We start from the raw sequence: 23682 nt of genomic DNA, 5'->3' as shown, positions 1-23682 counted from the left end.
CTCCCTGCACAAGTACCATCGTTACCGCGCGGAACACAACGCGCCCGAGGCGGGGCGCACCCAGGCCAGCGGCTCTTCCCGCGCTGCCACCCGTGCCGCCGCGCGCAGGCTCCATAGGCGGTGCGCGAAGAATCCAACAGGTGGCTCCGTGGCGCAATGGATAGCGCATTGGACTTCTAGAGGGTTGAAGGGATTCAAAGGTTCCGGGTTCGAGTCCCGGCGGAGTCGTAGCTTCTCTTTTCATTTCGCTTTTTCTTTCCTTCACTTTCCCGTCTACACTTTTCACCTCGTTCCTCCCTCCCTTCCCCCACCGCCGCAGTAACCGGGGGTGCCTACCTGCCGCTTTCCAGAGGACCTTTCCGGGGCCGCCTCCCGGCGCGCCCGACGGAGCGGGGAAGGCTGGGAGCGGGCGGAGACGGCGGCGGTGGCCGAGCGGCCGTCTGGACTCGAGCCTCCGCCGAGAAGGAATGGCGCACCGAAGTGCTTCACCGGCAGCAAGCGGAGCGTTGCCGCACACCGACGCCGCGGCGACCGCCGATCACCTCCTCCCTCATCCGTTCGCCGGCGCGCGGGCACCAACGGTCGGCGGCGCGCGACAACGGAGCCGCGAGGCGCGCGGGCACAAGCGGCAGCCGGCCGTGCAGATGCTGAGGAGCGGCAGCGCGCAGCCCCCCTAGGATTGCTCGTGAAAAGAGTGGGTATAAAAAAAAAAAAAAAAAAAAGTAAAAAGCGAGCCACCAAGCAAACCTCTACAATAGCACCATCTTTGGCAAACGTAAGTGCGTCGGCAAACCGCCGTAAGCTACTACGTTTCCAGAACAGCTTTCAGAAAACAGTTTTGCACAGCAATCCGAGCACTGCTCACCCACAGCACTGAAGCACTGAACGCTTGAATTAATAAAACCTACACCTACCCTCTAAATAAAGAGCCATTTTAGTAACAGCAGAAAAATGAATGGAAAGCGTGGGCAGGAAAATGCGAACAGCAGCAGCAAACAAACCATGACTGTATTGGACTGAAATACACCCGTGATGGATTCGTGGCTGATAAAAACATTCGTGATTTGATTCATAAGTTGTATACTTAATTGAAAAATATTAAAAATGCATTTCTATCCTGCATATGTGCCTTTGGCCTCTTTTTCCAACTGAAAAGCATGCCATCAATAATGTTAGCCATTGGTGATTTACAGTGTAGAGACCCGTTCTGGAATGCTCCCTAGCTACAAAAAGCCCTTTTGCAGAAACATTCGATTTTGCCAGAACCTACAACAAACAGCTATCACCGATCTCCAACATGAATCCCATACCAAGCAGCAACACCAGTGAGACAGCAAAGCCCTCCTCCCTGTTCAGTCATCGCCAGCAATCCAGTTACCTGAATGCTATTCCTGTCCACTTTTATTTAAGGACAGTCTTATCCAACTTGCCTAGTTCCCAGCAAAAAGATGGAAGGCAGAGGCTTTTACATACAGACCTTTGCATACTGGAAGTGATATTTAAGTGACCACTACATGACAAAAGCCTAACAGAAAGAATTGCATGCTGAAGAAGCAAGGAGCTCCTGCATATTAGCACACAGGGCAGAGCAAGCAGCACAGGGACACGTTCTGCAAGACGACTGTGCAAAGCGTGCTCTGAGGAATGCTAAGGCAATGTACTCACTGCCTGAATGCAGTAAGAGAATCAGTTGGAATATGACCAAGAATTGCAGCAAGCAATATAAATGAGACAGACCATTAGAAAGCTTCAGTCCTAAGGAGACTAAGTTGATACAGGGGGGTTATCCCAAAGAATGGAAGACATGTGAGCAATAAGCACACAGCAAAGAAAAATGGTAAGTTTTACTTCTGCATGCAGACTAAGCATGTCTGCTAGCAGTACCGCACCAATAACAACAGCTCTGTCATTGCAGCCTAAGCCCTTTGGATGCCAGACAGCCCCAGCTGCAGCACCCAGGAGACAAACTGAGCTAGCTGCAGCAGCAACTTCAGCTGCTCTCTGTCCAAAGGCATGGGAAACACAGGCTCAGCCAGGGGAGCGTGAAGGAGAAAGGAATTCTACCCACACAGAACATCCCAGTGACATCCAAAACAGCTGTAGTTGCATACATAGACTTATAAACATTCCAATTGCTCTTTAATCCCGGAAAGAATTGTAATATTTTATATCAATAAAATACAAATATTTGACAGCAGTTACAAGAAAATATTTGTAATTTGTAAGCGAATTGTTTCTCAAACTACACCAATGTTTCACAATATTTTTTTTTTAGTACTGTCAGAGACATCTGATAAGTTTATGCAATCTTTTTTTTTTTTCCCCAGCAACTTAAAATTTATCATTTGTAAACAAATTCAATAGTCTGAAGCATTATGTTCTATACTTCTAGGAAAATCAGTAGCTGGGAGGCAACACACCACCAACACTCTCCCTGACAGGATGAAGCGCAAGCTGGGGCAAGGACAGCAAGCAGGCAACCACCGCACATGCTGGCCAGCTCAACTCACCTCTTGCTCATAGAGAACACAGGCACATGCTGGGCACAGCACGTGGCACAACAGATGTTAGAACATCTGAAGGAAAGGGAAGGATACAGAACATAAAAATCCTTCACTAGCAATGTTAAACATAAACTGTTTTAAGATCTGCAGTAAGCTATTGAGCAGATTGAGCAACAGACATGAAGCTGTTGCTTGCAGTGTACAACCAAAGCTCACTTTTCTTTTTGAAGGTCTTTCAGAGCAGCACATTGCTTTCCTGAAGTTTGGGATGCAACAAAATGACAACTACTGTGGTGGCTTGTTTTCTTTCCTCAGTGTTCAGCATTCCTTTTTTTCTTCTTGCATTTCCCATCCAGAGAACAAGACACCATAGTTGTTTTTATTGGCATTATCATTTACAGGTTCAAGACTGTAGCACGTATGATTGTATTGGAATATCTATGCGTTAGCTGAGACCTGGGGCCAGGTGGTTCTACTTTTTATGGTGTTCAACACTTCAAACAAATTCACCACTTTGTGCACCACTTATCTCCAGGCAACTGAGGACTTATAAAAATCCAGATTTCCATCTGTGTTTGGCAGCACGATTAACGATTTACGATTAACTTCAGAGAAATACAAGAAAATCTACACAATCACGGGAAATTTTCTGTCAAACTTCAGCTGGTGATCAGTACATGCCAATTTCATCTCTCTCCAGCATGAACTGCTGATTGTTGAACAAACACCCTGCCCCCCAACTATTTACCCAGCAGAGTGAAAAATTATATTGTTAAACACTGGTCAAGAACATCCTTCTTGCGTAAAATCTGCAACCGCTGAAATTCATTCTTCTTATAATAAAACATGAACATCGCTGGACTCTTGATAACCTTGTCTAAGTTTGCCTCACTCAGTTCATCCAAGATAATGCAGCGATAGTTCTCCCTCTTCTAGTTTCTGCTATCTAAGGACAGTAACTGATTGTACTAACTGAAACAGCAATACAGGAACAAGGTCATTAAAAGCAAACAAACAGCCCAACACTTAACGGTCACAAGAAGTTATGAACTGACACAGAAAAGAAACGGAACTGATACTGTCTTTAGTTCTACCAAACGCACCATGTCCATTTTCCTGAAGAACTATTCCAACAGCTATCAGATCACAGTCTGGATACTGTATCCTAGTAATGGACCCAACTACCAAATTATTGTCACTAAAATCATTAAACAATCATATGGTAAGGCTTAAGTGATCTAAGACTGGATATTAAATTTTTGTGTACGAATACACATTATTTATTGCATATATTTATTTATTTATTAATAAATGTTATATATTTTAAATTTATATATACTATTCATATATGTGTATGCACATAAGTATATGCATTTATGCCGAATTCTGGGACATTCTCAACTCTGCCATGTTCACTATTGAAATAAACTCTCTACAGTGAAATAAGCTCTCTACAACCAAGGTAATGCTCAACACCCTGTTACATATTTGGCCAGCAGCATTCTGACAAGATGCAGTAAAATTTTCTGCAATACAAACAGGTGCCAAATGCAAATTATACACCTATCTTAGATCTATATTTGCTAATTCATTCACGTTAAGACTGAAAACTGATCAGGCTGTAACCCATTGAGTTGGATGTTGTGCTCAGATTAAACAACATGCTTTCAAGTCATTACTTTTAAAATAAACAGTACTTTTCATCAGTCTTTCATATAAACACAATTTTAGATACCTGATTAATTTGATAAAGCTTCTACCAAATTCTTACTGCAATAAATTCCTTAACTCTCAATTTACATCACCCTTAGTCTTAAAATAAAAAAATAAATAAAAATAAAAAAACACACCACGAATCAAAGCAATCTGAGAAAAGATTTATGACAAATAAGTGGTTCCAGCTTGTTATTTTTCTTCAAGTCTTAATTGTGAAATTTCTTCTTCTTCCGATTCTTCTTCCCTGCTGCATAAGCTGCTTTTTCACTCATGATCTCCTGATACTTCCTTTTATTATATCTGAACAAAATAGACAATTTACTTTTAAGCATGGGAAATCAAAGTTCAGGAAAACATAATACGGACACTTATGCATAGATCAAAGGATACTGACACTTGGATTATAGATAAATGCAGGTGAATTTGTTTTGGAAATAATTTGATTGAAAACTCAGTAACTCTGGTATAATCACTGGGTTTTTCATGGCATATATAAATCACATTTTGGACAGTATGCTAAAAAGCTGCTACAGTTCACAGTGGGAAGATTCATCAATTTTGACAACACAATGGAGAACAAACCCATTTCTCTCAGTGAACTTATTATCAACATTACTCTATTCAAGACTAGAGACTGAGGTGAGACTAACATAGAACAGGATGCATGTATTGTATATGAGCAGCTAGCTCCTCTAAGATAAGGGGTTTTTATGTACCCATCATAACGGATCATTGCACACTTAGCAGTGCTAACACTTGATTGCAAAAGTAAACTCAAAAATATTTGTAGTAACACTAAAATAGCTAGTTAAAGCCTTAACTAGTCATAACAGAAATTAATTGATCAAATTTCAGATGCATTCTTTTTTTTAACACTGCTCCTAATAAATACATTATGAATCAGGTCAAGCCACAAAACTAGAGTTCAGAAGTAGCTATTCTAACTTGCATTAAAAATGAAACTACAAGCCCGTTAATGGCAACCTTATTAGTCCAAATCATGTATTATTTCCAAGAAAACATGTCATTATGATGAAAATGAGAAATGCGCGTTAGCATCATGCAATAACCAATATGCAAATGGACCAACCAAGGGACTGCTTAAAAAAATCTGGAGGTTGGGCAGACATGAATTCATCCAATCATATTGTGCAATTTTAATTCCTGTGAACACGCTCATGAAATGAAACCCCACCAACAACTCATACAGAATTATAGCCAGAACTTTTCTACAATTTACACCAAGAAAAATTAATTAGTCTTTAAACAAACAAACAACAAAAATGTTGATGCATATGCATAAAGCACTGGTTCAGGTTTCTGGCACATGCCTGCATGGTCACTCAGTTAATAAGTAAACCAAAACAAATCTGAGTGTTTTCTTTCCAATACTGACTCTATTCTAAGAGTGACTGTCAATAGTGATGACATCTGAGTTGGATCAAACCCTTTGATGATGATAAAAAAATATGCTGTCACGGCCTAATTATCTCCTGTCCCTTACAACGTCTCAATCGCAGTGCTAAAACGGACAAAATTTTTCACTGAACTTGAGAAACAATTAGCTGATTAGAAATGATAGAAGAGTTAAAAATACACCTCCCTTATATATGGCATTATAATTACAAAACTAATCTTAAATACCTTCTAAACTCAGAATCTGCAAGCAGCTCTTCAACAATTGTTTTCTTCCTCTGTTTCTTAGGAATCCGACTGTGGTAAAAGTCTATGGGAGAATCAAGCACAGTTCCAACCTAGGAAATAAAAATTATAAGCGTTCGTACTGCAAAAGCAACGTGTGGATTTTTTTCAATCTTTAGTTACAGTTCTAAAGACACTTATTAAAAAAAAAAAAGCACAAAATATCAGAAAACAAAAGCAATGTTTTGCATGCAAAATCACTCTTTGTCTCACATTTACTGCACACAGGAGAGTCTGAGCTTTAGAACTGCACAGTTTTCAACACTAGACTGCTGCATCGATTCTTATATTCACTAAAAAAATTCAGTTCTTAACTTTCAAACATTGTCCCAAGAAGGAAACCCCACGAGTGATGGTTTTCTAGTAGTGACACTGCTAGACTCTCAATAACCCAGGTCTAATAAGGACTTCTGGCTATAGAGCCTCCCATTTCTCCCAACTTGCATGTTAGCAAGCTTTGATGTAATTTTAATGTCCATAAACTTATACATGCAATAAATTCATCCTTTAGCAAGAAAGAGAGGTGCAATCAATTATGTCAAGCATACTAACTATTCAAACAGACATAAGTACATACATCCAAATCTACTTCTACAGTTTCTGTAGTAATTTTATTTTCTTTCTTCTTGCACATTTTTTTTATGCACAGTGTTTCAAAGATGAACGCTACAGTAGCAGAAATTCTAGCTGATCACAAAGCTAGTTGTCTCCATTCAAACTACATTAGCTAAGAAGAAAATAAATGCTAATTATCTATGCACTTGTTAAAAAAGCTAATACTTCAGAAAACAGTGAACCTCCAGTCATTGAAGGCTCAAAACAGGAATTAAGCCACACGTTTGTTCAGGCCTGTGAGACCAGCCAAAATAAAAAACAGCATATACACCTAAGCAGTAGAGTTAAGCAGTTGTAAACTGCAGTGAAGTACTCAAAATACTTAATAATTTAGCAAAGGAAATTAAATCAACAAACACAGAGACTATCTAGAAAGTAGGTTGAGAGTAACAGTTCAAAATGGCAGAAAGTAGGACAATGCCTTCTTTTGCTTTTTCCTCACCTGGAAGTATTTGGGCAGACCATCTCTATCATTCTTCTTATAAAAATGTTTGGGGTCCAAAGCAGCTCTCATCTTCAACACCTTAAGATCATTTTTCAGTTCACTTGTGATTTCTGGGGCTTTCATACCAAACCAGCCGTCACCCGTTGTCTTCTCTCGCTCTGCCTACCATGAAAAACAAAGTTGCATTCAGTTACCAGGACAGAATACAGTTGGGATCTCCCCCACTTCTACCTCCAAAGGATTGATAAAGCACTTAAAACTTAACTGTGTACCTTCAAAAATATTTTATGACTCTTTTAACAAGGTCATCAGCACTGTATTAACCACATATTTGTATAATATGAGCACATACTATATTGCCCTTCACTGCCCTGACTACTAAAAGGCTGAAAGGATGGCCATAAACAGCACGAATCAAGTGGTAGTTCACCACTCCATTTCCTGCAAGCCCTGTACGCACAATGCCAGTGTGGGGCTTTCTACTGAACACCTTCTCTTGTCACCTGAGGCATTATAGCTCTTTACTTACTCTGCGTTGTTTCTTTAGCTGCTGAAGCGACTCTCTGAGGGGAGGGACACATTCCTTTCTTTCAAAATCTGGAGTTATTATACTCTTCTGCAAGAGCTGCAAGAGTTATTTTTTAAACATCAGTCAGAGATATCAGTTTTACCATGCACCTGCATTTACAGAGCCTACCAAACGAACGATGCAGAATCTACATAATCACTGTAATCAAATACTTCAGTTCAAACTCCTCCCTTAGTCTCCACCAAAAGAAGCACAGACCATCAAAACGTATAGGCAGAGCAGAACCCTGGCTAATTCTGGAAGAAGCAAGGCAGCAAACGCTCCAGAATAAAGAAGGTTATTGTCGATAAGTCTAAGAAAACACTCCCCTGAAAACAACGGACTTTCTTTATCTCAAAGAGTATTGTGAAATAAAACTAACTATCTCATACTAACTCATATAACTCTGTATTTGCTGAAATTCATTCTTGCTATGGACTACAGATTTCATTAGCAGACCTTCAGTTTGTACCATCAGGCAAAATGTATGCACAATCAACTTCTTTTTATTTTACAAGACAACACTCATGTACAAGCTGGTTTGCAGTTTCTGAAGTGTCATATGTATTTGAACTCTAACCACTGAAACGAATTGTAAACACAAAAAAAAGTAGAAGTTCTCAGCAAAGCAGAAAACAAAACACTTCTTTAAAATGAAAACTCCAACAAATACAACAAGTATTACTGTAGTTGTAGGTAATGCAAAATTGTAAACACATTACCTGGTCCTTCTTTTTCTCCTTCAGTTGCTTAATTACACTTGTACTAGGTTTTTGTTTTTTTCCATCAAAGCTAATATACAAACCTCCAAGCTTCCTGATATTCAAACCAGGGTCTATGCTGCTGGAAAGATGCAAACTAAAAAGGGAAACAGTAAATGATTAGAATATTGTATCAAATCTTGTAATGCCCTGTGAGAGGAATAAACAGAAAAAATATATTTTTCATCTTCTTCCAAATTACATTCAGCACTGCAGAGACTTCTACTTTCAATATTTAGAAGAAATACATCATTAAGCTGTGACAAGTTCACTCATGCCATCATACAGAACGAGGGCTGAATAAAGAGCAACTCCTGTGGGTTCACTTCCACAGATCCTTCACATTTACTCCAATGATCTATTCTATCTTAGATATTTTTATCTTCTATAAAATTTAGTTCTTAGTTTGCTTAACCATGCCAAAATAACTTATAACCAGCATCCTTCTTCTACACATGTAAAAGCTTGCTAGCTAAGAGGAGGGGGGGGAAAAAAAAGCTCCAAATTATTTTCAGCTCTTAGTGAAAAATATGAAGGTACCAGAATTCATCAGAGAAACACTGTCTGGAATGACAAGTAATTGTAAACAGTGCTAAGAACTAAGCTATTAAACAATATATGATGGCTGACTCAGAAAGAGCCTTCAAATAACAAGAATGCTTGACACCTATCAAGTACTACGGAAAAACACAATGATATTTAAGCAGGTGTATCAGATACTTATAGCTAGAACGCGTAGATAGATAAACTTTCTTTTAAACTATGAACCAGTCATTTTTGATGCCTTTATACAGAACACCTGGCTAATTATTTGTAGGATTTCTAGCCTACCTAAAGGGAACTTCAAATAGCAAGACTTACTCATCAGACCTAAGCAGAGTATTTAAACATCTGAAGCATACAAACGGGTTTTAGAAGGGAGCTGGACTAGGTAAGCTCAATAGGTTCCATCTAACCTATATTATTCTATAATTGTATGCTGGCTTCACTTGAAGTGTTACATATCACAATCTATCTTAATCTTATCTTCCTTAAGCCATGTTTTAAAAACAAGAATTGAAAACATAAGAGCAACTTTTCAGAAATAAAAAGGATGATCTAACTAAGCAATGTGTAAGTCATTTACTGGATTTCTATTATTTACATTTGAACTAAAAATAATACAAAAATAAAAGATTAGCAAGAAAACTGTGACCTGAGTAAGCAATTAAGTCAGACCAGTTTAAACCAGTTTCACATTTCATTTTTAAGCTGAATGCATACAAGGCCTCAAGATGCCTAAATATTTCAGATATTTCTGTTCTGCTACATGTAAAGCTGAAAAAAGTAAGTGAATTACAATTCTACGTGATAATCAGAACAACTACATTATCCACATCTGTGACATTACTCCCTTTCACTCTGTGCTGTTTAGTGTGTAATATGCATATCTGATGCATACACCTAACGTAATGCATGTTTTTTTAGCTACTCCTGGAAAGACACTTACACATCAATTTTGTTTTTCAACAAGTCATCATCTTCATCTTTCTCATCTTCATCTATGAGTTCCTCTTCAGCCTCCTCTAGATCTGAGGATTCTTCAACTTTTTCACTCCCTTCATGCTTACTTTCAACATCACTACCTTGCTCTACCTGATCCAGGTAATACTTTCGGCTGGAACCCATGCCAGGCTCAGTATCAATTACAAAAAGGCCTTCAACATGCAGTGAATTCTTTTCTAAAGATTTGTTCACGGAAGGAGTCCTCTCTTCTGCCTCTGTGTCACTCAGATTCTCTTCTGTCGCATCACAGTTCTCAGATTCACTGCTTCCATCTTTGCTCAGTAACAATGCAAAGGAATCATTTTCATCACTGGATCTTTCACTGCTGCGGGATACAAATTCAGCAGATTCTCTTGTTTGGTCTTCACTGCCGTCTACACTGATTCCAACCATTCTACAGCTACTAATTATGCTATCAGTCATATGTGCAACAGACACATCCTTCCCTGGGCTGCTTGCTCCTCTAGACTGTTCACCCTTTCTTAATTCACAGGCGTGGGTGGAAGTTCTCTCAACAGCTGCCTCAGCATCTACTCTTCTGTTTCCTGCCACTGCTTCATTTTCATTTGGTATTATTTCCCCTGGGGATTCTAAAAACACTTTGGGACTCATGCAGTCCGTCAAACGAACATCCATAATCTTCAACGTCACCTTCCCTGGTACTTTACTGTGCTCTTCCTGCATCTGGCCATTTTCTTCCTCTGAATCATCTACCTCAACAACCAGAGTATCTGTTAAAGCTTTTTTTACTGGTGATTCAGTACTTTTTTTTCCCATTTTTTCAGGACTACTAGGTGCCATATCATTCAAAAAGTTCTGTTTCACACCTTCATTAGGGATTACATTAGCAGGCTTGGGAGAACATTCGCTCTTAGGTGAACCAGATTCTTTATTACACTCAGTGACAAAGGAAGCAACTTCTATGTTAAATTCTGCAGCAGGGCTAGAGTCAGAAATTAGGTCTGACTCAGATTTAATTGTGTCCTCAATTACATTCTCAGGTTTTGAAATAATTTTGTTTACGTTCTCAGCATGCTGAGTATTTTCTGCTTGCAGTTTCATTTGCATGCTCCTAGTAGTTCGTTTGGCAGTAATGGACGGCTCCTGATGAAAACAGCATGACTCTGCATCAGAGATATTTTCACTCTGGGCTTCACAAACAAGATCTGATTGCAACTTCTTCCTGCTTTGCTTATTTCTCGTAGTTTTGGTAGAATTAGGCATCCGGACATCAGAAACAGCAGAGGAGCAAGACTCAGCTTCAGAGACATCATCTTCATCCACAGTTCTGCTTAACTCATTTAGAAAAGCAGTCCTGTTATGCCTTTTTTTCGAAGGGGAAGCTGGTTGATAAGGAACTACAATTTGTCGCCTTCTCGTTACTCTTATAAACAGAGGTGTCTGAAGACCAGACACAGCAGAGCAGTTTGATTCTGCTTCAGACACATCTCCATCAGCCTGTGGATCGGCAGATGATCGTGCTGAATGAACAGCTGTATTCTCATTTCTACTAATCTGCATCTCTGTGCTATCACTGACATCTGGTTTTGTTCCTGCATGGTCCACCTCCTCCAGCTGCGATTCCCGAATTACAGCAGGTTTACAGACGGCTTTACTCCTTCTGGACATCCTTGTAGATACCGAAGTACCAATTTCTGCAGATACAGTCTAGAAGAGAAAAACAAAATGTGGTATTAAAGGATAAGATAATCCCATAAAAGACATACTGTACAAATCACTGACAATCCTTCTTACACAAACCTTATCATGCCGATACCGTGCAACAGATCTCCAAGGAGCCCCATCTACATGGAAGGAGCATTACTATATCATCCCTTACTTAACGATTTATTATCTCTTGATCAAAATCACAGAACAAAGAAAACCATAAAATCAAGAAACATAAAATCAGTACTTTGCCTCAATCCATAAATTCTGGCAAGCTGTCATGGGAAGCAGGCCCAGAGGTGACATTCTGAAATGTGCCGCATTGCTCAACTATGTATATACATAAATATATATATGTATAAAAAACTGCGCCAGCAGTTATAGGGACGGATGGCCTGCACTGCAATTGCAACGCCTGTTTCTCTAGTGCTTGGAAGTGACCCTGCAAAGCGGATCAAGATGGTGGAAACGCTTCCCCTGTTGCAGAAAAAGCATTCTCAGATTGCAAAGTATTTCCTAACCGAACAAAGCCGGATCGACGTAAAACCTGCTGCCTGAGCGCTCCGCGCCTGCACGACTAGCGACACACCTTGTGAAAAGGCCCCAGCACGGCGCTAACGTAACCACCGTACAACAGAAAGAACAAAACCAGCCGACCCAAGGCGAGCTCTCACCTCCAACCCGAACCGCCACGCGGCCGCTCGGCGCACGAGGACCTCAGGCTCCGCGGGCGGCTGCACGGCCGGAGCGCAGCAAGACCTCGCGGCCCCGCCGCGCAGTTCCCGAGCCGCCCACTGCGGGCGCCCGCGCCGACACGAGAGGGGGAAGATGGCCGCTGCGGCCCCGCGCCCACACCCCACGCCGGGGGCAGCCGCCCGCGGCCCGCCAGCTCCCGGCCCCCCTCACCTCCGTCGCGCCGCCGGGTCCGTCACCCCCGGCTGCCGCCGTCCCCGCCTCCCGCCGCCGCGTCGCCCGCCTGGTGGCCACCATGGTGCGCACAGCGCCGCCGCCCGCCTCTTCCGCCCGCCCTTCCGGCGGCGCTCCGCGGGGCGGTGCCCCGGGCGCCCGGCGGGCCGCAATGGAGTTCCGGCCCCGGAGCGGAAAGACGGCCCGGAGACGGAGGCGGCAGAGGAAGGAGCGGCTATGGCCGCTGCTGCTGTCTGCCTCCCGTCGCAACGCACGACTCGGCGCTTCGGGCGTCCCGAGCTTCCCCACATTCCCATCCCATTCATTTTAATTTTAATCCCCACATTCTCATCCCTGAGAACCGAGTCTGGCGTAAAGGTGAAAGCAGAGAGGGGGGAGGAACGTGAGCTACGACGCTTCTTCAGTACCGACAATGCTCTTTTTGTTGTTGTTTTTCCCTTCCCCGTACCGCACCACGCAGCGGGGAGGAGGCACCGCGTTCGGGAGCTCAGCTTAAAATACACGTTTTATGACAAAGGCTCCGATAAGGTGAAAAAGTAGGAGGAGGACAATGAGAATTCATACAACGGCCTAGAAGAACTTCAGTTTTTAATTCATCTCTGAAAGAAATGCCACCTCTCAGACTTCTGCACAGAGAGTAATATTGAAAAGCTGATAAGTTGTTATGCTATCAATGACATCGCAAAAACAAGACTGTCTTAAAGGGCATTTTCCTAAAGCAAGAGAACTCAGTTGACAGCTGGAAAGTAAATAATGACACCATAAGGGCAACGTGCATTGTTTTAGCACAGCTCTTATTTTAGGGAATTCCCACTGACAGAACACACATGCAATCAAATAATGGCAGCAAACAGTTCAGAGTGGTTAATCAGCAGCAGCACGCAACTCAGTGCCATACACAAGGTACAAAGGAAACACCTTTTCCAGATCTGATGCACACTGACCCGACATAAACCCTACATTTTGTTCAGGAGGAAAAAACCAGAACATTTTATTGATACATTACTAGTTCAAGTTCTCTGCCTCTTGTTTATCAAAACAACTGAAGCAATAGTAGAAATCCACGCATTCCTAGGGTTTGCCATATGCACATAAGATAGTGAAGAACTCAAAGGCATCTCAAAGAATCATCTTGTAACTTAGTGGAATGGTTCAGAGCGAGCTGGTATTTCCACACAGTGCCTACAAGCACTGTAGATTCAACTCGCTGCCTGCACAATAGAATTTAAAAAACGGTGGAAATTTGTTTCCTCACAGCCCTAAGCTCAAAATAAATGCATACAAATAATTTAACTAGTACTAATAAGTATTAGTAACTCCTACCTGAAATCCAGAGGAAAATGAGCATTGGATTCTTGACACTTAGAACCCCTGGTGAACAGACAGAGCTCTTTTTTTTTTTTTTTTTTTTTTTTTTGCCTTCTATTCTGATTTTAATGCCAAGGAAATTTAAAGGCCTTTCCAATAGAGCACATTAAACTGGCCTTAGCTGCAATCATTTCTCCCTAAGACTCCAAAGCCAGACCATTAAGCTACTGCCAAACAGAAAGATATCTAAGTCTAAGACAATCTTTGTCTGCTTCATTTCTGAATGGCACCCAAGCAAGGCCGTTTCCAAGGCAATCCTCAGAATCATCATCCCTTTTACATGAACACACAGTCAGCAGCCTTAACATTTCCCACTGTTTCTGCCATGGCTGATTCAGATTGCATAGCTCTTGAACATTAGAAGAACAAACACACACAGCTGAGGACAAACCAAGTACTATTGGATTCCTGATTAACACATTTCTCATCATTTGTTTCCAGTTCTTAATTTTAAACACACAATGGAACATTTTCTACTTGAAATGGCAAAGATGCCATCATTTGTGAAGTACTAAAAGCGCACAGGCACAAAAGACAGAAGGAATTCAAGTCATAAAAAGTAAAGCAATTTGGAAGATGCTTCTTTCTAAATCTTCTAAAGAGGATTGCTTTTTTTTTTTTTAATATAAACATGATATATTAAAAATAAACCAATTTTTCCCATCCACACAAATTAAACAACTACTTTGCCTATATACATAAGAAGTAAAGATAGTTTATTTAGAATAATTGTTCCATGAAAGATGGCAATTTTCTATAAAAAAAAAAAATAAATCAGTCCTTGAAAGTTTGAAATCCATGTTCCTACCACATTAGTAAATATTGAAGAGAAATTGAACTTAAAAATATATGTTTCTCTATGCTGCCTAGCGGTAGCTGAAATATAATCAGAACTCCTACAGTGAACTGGTCATAAAAAGAAATACTTTAAGCTGTTTCTTTATAGATCGTTTCAACAGTAAAGCCAAAACATTTTTAATGAACTGGTCAGTACATTAAAAAATATATCATCAGAACACTGCAGATGGTCCTTCTGACATCATGCTCAATAATTACAACTTTTGGTCTTTGTTATAAATGATGTAAAGTCTCTCTATGAAAAAGGCATGTTCCTCCCATCCCCCAGAAATTAAAACAGTAGGACATTTCAAAGAATAAAAAAAAGGTGAAGGGTTTTAAGAGGCGTTTCTTTTAGCTTGCATGATATAGCCTTTGGACTTGATAATTCCTCTGCTTTTAACAATGACTGAATACCGCAGAATCCATAAAGGAATCCATTCGTGTGCTTTGATGTTCTGGATGCTTTCCTGAAGAACTTCTTGAAAACTTGCTTCACAAAGTAATTCTAAAGTTAAAAAGGAATATTCATGCTTTAAATAATGCCAGACAAACAGCTGCAAAAAGCAACACTTAGTAAGAGAATCTTTTGCCTACAGTGAAAACCTTCAGCAGCATCAGGTATCCACTCCTGAATACATACAAGGGAAATTCCATTCAACATTTCAGAATAAATCTTCCAGACAGCTTTTGCCTTTTAACAAACATTATTTTCTATAGAACCAATAAACAGAATTCCACCACATCTAATGGAGCTGATCAGCAGAGCTACTAGCAAGAAAAAGCAAAAATTAAAGTCAAGACACTAGCTAGACAAATCAGAGAGCAGTAAAGCATGAGGCTGAAATCAGCAAAGTAGTGAGCAGCAGCAGAGTTCTTTTTGCAGCCACAAGAAGCTCAGCCTTTATAGCATCTCCTGTAATGGGACTCATGGGTATAAGCTCAGAAAGCATCAAGGAAAACAAGGATAATTGCTAAAAAGCAGGATGACCAGGAAAATACAAACTCTCCTAGTTTCCTCAAGTCAGTCAAAGCAACAATCTGATGAGGAGCATTCCCAAAGATAGTCTCAAGACTTTTCAGCTGACCAAGACAGAAAAACTAGGCTTTGCAAACATTGCATGAGAAAATGACTCTGCCTTATTTTCAAACAAAATTATCTTCTTCATTTCATGACTCTTGATTGAGATTAGCTATTAAATCACAGGCTGTGTTTTGGACGTGGAATTTGCCACATTGAATTGCAATTCATCTTGTAGCCTGCTAGGGTGGAACTGACACATTCTCAAGCACTGATGTAACCCATTGGTTTTGACAGTGATACTATAAAGCAGGTACTTAGATAGCATTTCATACAGAGCTGGCTTTTGTTTTTTTGGTTTTGTTTTTAACTTAAGGGGGGGAAGGGAGGAAAGGAGAAGAAAGAAAAAAAAAAAAAAAAAAAAGACAACTGTTGATCAGGAAGAAATGTGTGGGAAGGGAATGAGCAAAGTATTGGTTAAGACTTCAGGCTTACAGTTCCAGCAAGATATTTAAGGTATCATTACAGCAAAGATCTTCTGATGAGTTTTGAGAAATGAATGCAATACTCCAGTATATTCCAGTGAGCTAATAGCTCAGAGTTCTAGAGATTACAGAAAGTCTTAAAAGTCCTTCAACCATTTTATAAACTGCTCTAAACAACTGAAGAATTCAAACAGTTACAGAAAGAATTTGTGAAAGTCATCACAATTGAAAGAATCCATCATGAAGAGTAATAATTTCCTGTTTCCAACATTATGCAAAGATCAACTGACTGACCATCAACGCTCTCATGCAAGATCTCCTCAGAAAATTTCTGGGCAAGTGGACTTCCATTTGTCATTTACTGCCCTTCACCAAGAACAAAATGAGTTTATGTGATTTATATAAATAAGTTATTTTTGAATGAAGCATAGTAAAAAAGATCTCAGTACTTTGTTCTTATATTTACATTGTTTTTGCCAGTTAAAAGTATTTCAAAGGACTAACCCATGGTGGAAGACTTGTTGCCTTTGCACCCTCTCTCCCTCCCTCTTCTGGAAGGGAAAGCAAGAACGTAATACTTTGTATTATATAATACTTTGTAGAGATGAACTTTCTAAAATCCTTTTTTCAGGAATCAAATGTAATGAAGTTTGAAGTTCAGAGAAAGATCATTCCTGATTTTGGACTGAATACGTGCATTTAGAAGCCTTTGGTTACCATTACATGTCTGAACACTGCAGAACTGTTAGGCCATCTTGCAAAGTCTTACCTTTCGGGTCATTGTGAGTTAGCAGCTGTATGTCAAACTGTTTTGCAAATGCTGTGAGATCAGGCGGCATCACGCAGCAGGAAGCCAGGTTCACCTGATTGCTACTCGGTTTCACCTGAAAGTAATAGAATGCTTTTATAAGAAAATACATTGTCGTTCTTTGCACCTACGCCTGTATTACAGCGCTTGGACCAATCTGCCTTGACCACTGCTGTGAGACCTGAGCAAGGGCAGAAGTTCCACACGTCGCTCAACAACCAGCTCCAACACCTGCAACTTCCCGCAGCCCGGGGCACAAAACAACATAGGATCTCACTTCAGGTACCATCACAGTGAGGCACATTCTAACCCATCGTGGCTTCCTGTCTACTGTGCTCCCTAAATACCAGAGTATTTCTACCCCCTCTCTGCAGTAAGAATGTTATAGGGGTGTTACTTCAAAAAAGATCTCAAAATTCAGGTTTATTAAGGATATATAATTTGCAACCTTTCATATATTCAAATAAAACATATCAAGTTAAAAGGGACTTTCCCACTGACTGCTCACCACAGTCTACATCCATGATAACTGTGCAGATGGTTATCAATTCCCTGAACTATCTCAATATACTACAGAGTGAGGAGTATAAAACAGTTTTGTCACGTTCACACATCACAAAAGAAATGCAAGAGCAGTATTCAAAGAACTGATACCAAAACAGTAAATCCCTAAGCTTACACAAGCATGGTCAGATGCTAGTAGTGACCTCTGGCACTCAAGTATGACAAGGCAAGTAGTCACATTGGACAAGCAAACATTATGCTGCTTGATTCAGTCTCTCTTCCTCTTTCAGTTTATGTTTGGCATGCAAGACGCATTTTCCAAAGGGAAACCCCTCCATTCTTTGAAGTCCAAACAGCTATAATCAAAACATCACTGGAATAAACCTTAAGGTTTAAGAGTAGTTTTTATGGTCCTGTTCATAAGGATGTTCAAAACTAAGCCCCCTACTTCTTCAAATTACTACTACTGAACCCACCCATGGCCTACAGTCCTCGGGGACCTGTTTAGAAAAAAACACTGAACAAGTGACAATCACATCTGGAGCGTTCCCCCCATTGAACAACATTATGACAGTCAGTAAGATGCTGAAAATAATTGGAGCCAGTTTTTTTTTATTTTTTTTTTTAACTATTATAACAAATAATACACACTAAATTATTACAACATGGCAACCAACAAAATTCTGCCATAGAAATGCAATTATGAAGTTTGTTCTCACCTGTGCCCATATGTACAGCTGCTCTAGAAGTGTTTTATCAAGGTCAGAGGTGCCTATGGCAACAATCTTTTTGCTTTCAACTAGAGTTTCAAGTTCTTGCCAATAAGGTTGCAGATACTCCAAAGAGAGATTAGCTCCATCTTCAATAGGAGGTGGAGCAATAATGACCGAATCTAACTGAGCAACTCCAAGGGAAGAACATGCTGAAAAATAACGACAGCAATTTTTTTTTCATGAGGTAAGAACATAAGCAGCATCACATCTCAAATTCAGCAGAAACAACACAGCTGCTGCTTCACTGCTTCCAGTTCACCATTTGAGAATTCTCATTAGAAGCCAAATACCAGTAACACAATTTCCTTAGCCAAGAATCAAACTTACAGATCTAAAATATCACAGTTAGCAGTGAAATTCATAGTGTTGTTAGTTGTTTTTTAACTGGTAAAAACTCACTGTATCATTGTTACAAAAACACGACACGCTTCTCACTATTTAATAAGATCTGTGTGAAGGAATAAGAACTTGCTCCTCCCTGGAGCAAAGAATCAAACTTGAGTTTTTACAGAGATGCACATTTAGTAAGTTTACTGACTGAAATAATGCATAAATTATACTTGACTACTTATGCTTCTCTTTAAAGGAAAAGAGCATATACTTGCAGCGGTCATTAAATACATCTCAAGTGGAAAAAATGTCCTAATTTTAGATCTAAATACTGAAGTAAAAGAAATAAAAAAGCCTTGAAGTTCAAGTTTCACACTTACCCATGTCCACTGCATCTCTGATTGATGAAGAGCTTGATCCAACAATGAAAAGTTTTGCTGTTTTCCAAGAAACAAATCCATAACTGAACAAGCCAGCAATTACTAAATATGCAGCATATACAGCAGTAGCAAATAGCTATTTAAGAGCTCTTGGTAAGGGCTTGTAAAAGTATTCATCAGTTCAAAAATCTGAAAAAATTCTGGAACGTAACTGCCCAAAAACAACACTGGTCTCTTAAATTTGAGAGTTGCACAGTCTGAGAATAAGAACTCATCCAATTAGAGGCCAAGTAAGCTGTAAAGCTGGGACAGCAGTACAAAGATTCCTTCAGAACTTACTGAAGTTGGGATGTCCTAGCGTTAGTTTGGACTTCCTCCAAGTTCATCACATTTGACCTGGCACAGTTATGCAAATAAATGTGCTTCCGATGTTTTTTCTTCACTGTAGCATTATCTGTGATAATTTGCTACAGCAAAGTCAAAGATTCACAAAATATTTTTTTAATGTCCCAATGGGATGGAAATTAAAGTAGAAAAATGATGAGCAGCTTTAAAACCTGAAACATGTTTGGGTCTTTCTCAGCTAACTGATGTAAGCATGACAGTGAGCACTGATGACATTTGACTTAGCCATTACAAAACAAGAAGAAAAAAATATATACATGTGAACTTCCTACTAAAAACAGCATATGAAACCCTTTCATCCCACCAGATTTTTTAAAAAAATCTGCATTCTTACCTGATACTTTCAGTTCATCCCTTTCTTCAGGATTCATTTTTTCTACAGCTTGAGCTACGGTACATTCCAGAACCTCTGCCATTTCCTTTAGGAATCACATGAGACAACTTGTCAATGGGTGACAGTAAGTTTCTGAACACTATTGTTAATTCAAACACAATTCCACAACAAAAACCTTACAGAAACAGACGTAGCATAAAAGTGCAGTTACACAAAAACAAAGTAACACAGCACCTCTTGACCTATGTGAAGTCAGAGGAAAATACTGTATGACAAAAAAAGAAATACAACCCAACACAAACAACCACACACAACATATATATTGATAGGAATTACATATATAGTAATACAAATTACTGGAACAACATTTAGGAGTAATTTGCTTTTCGGATGTAAAGAGACCACTATGGCAAACTACCTTCCTAAACAAAGCAAGCAAAGAAACCCAACAGCTTCCTCAGTTGAGAATTCTTATTTCCCCATCAACAGGATTCTTTACTTCAGTGAATCTCAAGAGGCTAAGAAATATCACACATGAAAACAAACAGAGAAAAAGCAACCAAAAAGGAGGTTGAGAAATACTGTTTAAGGTATCTGGAGCTGCAGACATTCATAAAATTTCAGTAGATTCATTCATATTTTAAAAGTACATATTTGTGTTCAAATGTAAGGTGCACAGTCTCTCCTACCTGATTCTGATCTCTTCCAACCTTTGAGCTCCATTCAGTCAGTGTTTTCTGAATGCAGTCCCGCACCTAAAAAATATTTTGATATTCAGGTGTGTTTATGTTTCAGTTGCATAGAAATACAATGATTCACAGACATATGGCAGACAGCAGGTAAACTCGTGATCCAATTTCTTCAACCACAAATGATTCTTCTTCCATAGTTTCCATACGAAACTTGTTCAAGCAAGCTAACTCTAGAAGAATTCTTCTCCTCTTTCAAAGAGTTTTAGCAGTAACACAAGTACCATACTTCATTTATTTGTGACCAACACCATCCTAAAAAGAATTGTATGCAAGAAATAGAGGCCTACATTGCGGGTGTTTTTTTTTTATTTAATGCAGAGATTATTTAGTTGCAAAGTAAACAGATAATAGCATATGTGCTGTAACAACATTACAGTCACTTATTACATTCATAACCTCTCTTTCCAAGGTGCAACCCTTTTCCACCTTCTTATTCCATTGTATAAAATTTCTAGGACGATCCTTCAGATCCTACCTTCAGTTGCACTTTTCCTTCTTCCAGATGTGAAATAGATCTGGTGACAATTCTGACTATGAATATGAATAGGTTTGCCTTGCTACACTCATTAAGCCTCAGTAAGCTAATTAACAAACTGAATATTGCACCAGTGCTTCAGCTGTACCTGTACCCTTCCCTCTAACATGCCACCCTGCAGACTAATGCTATGCACTGTCAGACTATCTGCTGTGAGAGAAGCACTCCAAAAGCCCATGTTGCTGAAAGGGCAGTAAAGCATTTTATATCTGTGCAAATACCTTCTTATATCTCTGAATAGCAGTTTCCTGGGACAACTAACACGAACTCAGAACCCATTACACTCCACACCAAGGCCAATGCTCTAAAGGGAGCCTACAAAGAGGAGGGGAATCAACTCTTTGAAAGGGTTGATAACTGCAGAGCAAGGGGAAATGGTTTTAAGTTGAGGGAGGGGAGATTTAGGTTGGATGCCGGGGGAAATTCTTTACTATGAGAGTGGTGAGGTGCTGGAACAGGCTGCACAGAGAGGGTTTGGATGCCCCATTCCTGGAGGTGTTCAAGGCCAGGTCGGATGGGGCCCTGGGCAGCCTGGTCTAGTATTAAATGGGAAGGTTGGTGGCCCTGCATGTGGCAGGGGGTTTGGAGATTCATGATCCTTGAGGTCCCTTCCAACCCTGGCCATTCTGTGATACCACCATACAGGAATCCAACGCCAAAAAGACAAGACATAATCCTGTAAGAACACTATGTGTGACACTTAAAACGTGAGGAATAAACTAATTGACTCGAAAGTCAAGAACTGACTTCACTAAGCAGCTATCCATGACGCTAGAATTCTTTAACATTATGTTCCCATCAACATGGGCAATCTTCTCCTGTCTGAAGAAAAGCGCAGGACTGCTCAAGATGTATATCCCATTTCTACTACTTTGCCACTCCCTGTTGCTGCAGTGCTGGATTGAACAAAACTCTGTCCCCAGGGCACACCGCCTCCTCCCAGCACAGTGAGGCACACAGTGCGCCCTGCGCCTCTGAGCAGCACAGCGGTTATAGCTCACTGCTATCAGCCCTACAGTTCATTCTTCTCAACGTTCTGCTTCTGTTCTCACACTAGGAACACCACACACTGCCACACTAAGCAGAATAGATTAAAACTCACTTATTTCTGATAAATTATGCTGGTTTTGGAATTCCAGCAATGCCAGCAAGTTGGCAGCCTTATGTTTAAATGAAAACATCTCTGTAATCGAATGTCCAGAAATACCCCAACGGACCAGCTATGCACACCGCCACTCTTCAATAACCTTCCAGATGGTACTGACACCATTTGCTGGTGATGCTGCAGCATCCTCTTAGCTGCTAGATCTATTTCACATGGGCCACAGCAATCAGTAATGCGGCCAAAATAGGAGCCATTACTTCACAACATCCACATAAAAGTACGAGGAACTCTTCCTTGGTATCGCATTGCCTTTCCGCGTGGTCACCACTCCCACGGTCTGCGTGCAGTCACACACTAAGCCAACTTATAACACAGCATCATGTCAGTGCAGCTCTAAGCAGCTCTGCTGAGTGCATGAGGTCAAGTTTCAGGCACCTGGTCGGACAGCAAAGCAGGAGCTCTGTAGTCCACAGCCACAGGATGCTCCAGTTGGCTAGAATGATTGCAGGCGATGACATCCAGCGCTAGAGGTAATGGCTTTGAAATATTAATCAAAAGTACATTTTGATTAATCACTTTAATCTTCACTTTAGTCTTCACTTTAGTCTTCAAAGAAGACATCAGCGACTGCACTTCGCCTAAACTTGTCACCATCACTGAAGCATTAAAATGATTCTAAGTTGGAAAGGAGAACCTCACTGCTTGAAATGAGGGTTTGCGTCACGTCATTCTCCTGAACGAAGCACGAGGAACCCCCTCGCCTTACAGCCTGATTCCCCGAGACCAGACGCACGACGCGGTTTCATCAGGCACAGCCTCAACCACCACAGCTTACCAGCCCCGGCGCTGCCCTCAAGGCGGACAGCACTTCACCGGCCGCTCGGCCCGACGCGTTTCGACGCAGCCGCTCCAGGCTCACGGGACCAGCCCCACCCCCAGCCCGAACGCCGCCGGCCCGGCCCGCACCGCGCAGCGGCCACTGCAACACCGCCGCGCCGTCTGTGTTTCTCACGGCGGCGGCGGGGAGGCACGGCCTGCCGCATCGCGTCGCCCTTGCTAACGGGCGCCCGGCGAGCGGACGAAGTCCCGAAGGTCGGCTGTATCTCCACAGACGCGCCGGCGGAGGGCCCCAGCGCTCCCTCAGGCGCCGGCCCGCAGCCTCCCGCCGCAGGGCCCCTGACGGCCCGGGGCCGCCCGCTCACCTCCTCGCTAGGGGTGGCGGGGCACTTCTTGCGGCCGCAGCCCCAGCTCAGCAGGTTGCCGGTCTGCAGGTTGAGGGTGTCCGCTCGCTCCAGCAGAGCACGGGCGCCTTCCGTCTCCATGGCGAAGCCTCGCGCTGCAGCGGCACCGAGGGACGCCGTGACTCAGCAGTCGGAGCGGCGGGCGGCCCGCGCTTTGTAACCGCCCGCGGTCACATGGCGCGAGGACAATGGGCGGCGGGGCGGAGCGGGGAGGGCCCGGCCTGGGAGGCAGCGCGCACCGAGCGCCGCTCGCTCCGCCGTCGCATCCTCACGCGTGCCGGCGGGGCGGAGCGAGAGGTCGAGGCGGGCGGCCGCCCCGCTCCCTGCGGACGGTGGCCGGCTGCGGCCGCTGAA

At 41.5% G+C, this 23682-nt stretch overlaps 3 protein-coding genes and 1 non-coding gene across 4 annotated transcripts in view; 1 reads left to right on the top strand and 3 right to left on the bottom strand.

Moving 5' to 3' along the window:
* Nucleotides 1–378, bottom strand: part of BCAR3 (BCAR3 adaptor protein, NSP family member) — a 92801-nt gene extending 92423 nt beyond the window's left edge. The window contains exon 1 of the mRNA XM_042820210.1: nucleotides 337–378. The gene's annotated coding sequence lies outside the window, so the exon portion shown is untranslated. The remainder of the gene's footprint in view (nucleotides 1–336) is intronic.
* On the top strand, nucleotides 143–228 carry TRNAR-UCU. The gene is given in 2 exon segments: nucleotides 143–179; nucleotides 193–228. It is a non-coding gene; the product is annotated as a tRNA-Arg (tRNA).
* A 2470-nt stretch (nucleotides 379–2848) lies between the features above and the next one.
* Nucleotides 2849–12751, bottom strand: DNTTIP2 (deoxynucleotidyltransferase terminal interacting protein 2). Its single transcript, XM_042819905.1, is given in 8 exon segments — nucleotides 2849–4520; nucleotides 5865–5974; nucleotides 6979–7143; nucleotides 7511–7606; nucleotides 8272–8407; nucleotides 9800–11523; nucleotides 12430–12684; nucleotides 12686–12751. Coding segments are annotated over 8 exon segments (2646 nt in total). The 3' UTR covers nucleotides 2849–4426.
* Nucleotides 12752–13024: 273 nt separating this feature from the next.
* Nucleotides 13025–23460, bottom strand: GCLM (glutamate-cysteine ligase modifier subunit). Its single transcript, XM_042819950.1, has 7 exons — nucleotides 23290–23460; nucleotides 20385–20450; nucleotides 19696–19780; nucleotides 18957–19013; nucleotides 18193–18395; nucleotides 16931–17045; nucleotides 13025–15163 (listed from the first exon to the last, which is right to left on the bottom strand). Exons 1-7 carry the CDS (start codon nucleotides 23407–23409, stop codon nucleotides 14994–14996), a joined length of 816 nt encoding a protein of 271 aa, XP_042675884.1. The 5' UTR covers nucleotides 23410–23460; the 3' UTR covers nucleotides 13025–14993.
* Between the last annotated feature and the right edge of the window lie 222 nt (nucleotides 23461–23682).

The sequence above is a fragment of the Centrocercus urophasianus genome, unplaced genomic scaffold (genome assembly GCF_019232065.1).
Source record: "Centrocercus urophasianus isolate 14NV4802_14NV808 unplaced genomic scaffold, USGS_Curo_1.0 seq_18, whole genome shotgun sequence".
Classification (NCBI taxonomy): Eukaryota; Metazoa; Chordata; class Aves; order Galliformes; family Phasianidae; genus Centrocercus; species Centrocercus urophasianus.
The sequence above is the reverse complement of the archived record's forward strand: the minus strand, read 5'-3'. Positions and strand labels throughout refer to the sequence as shown.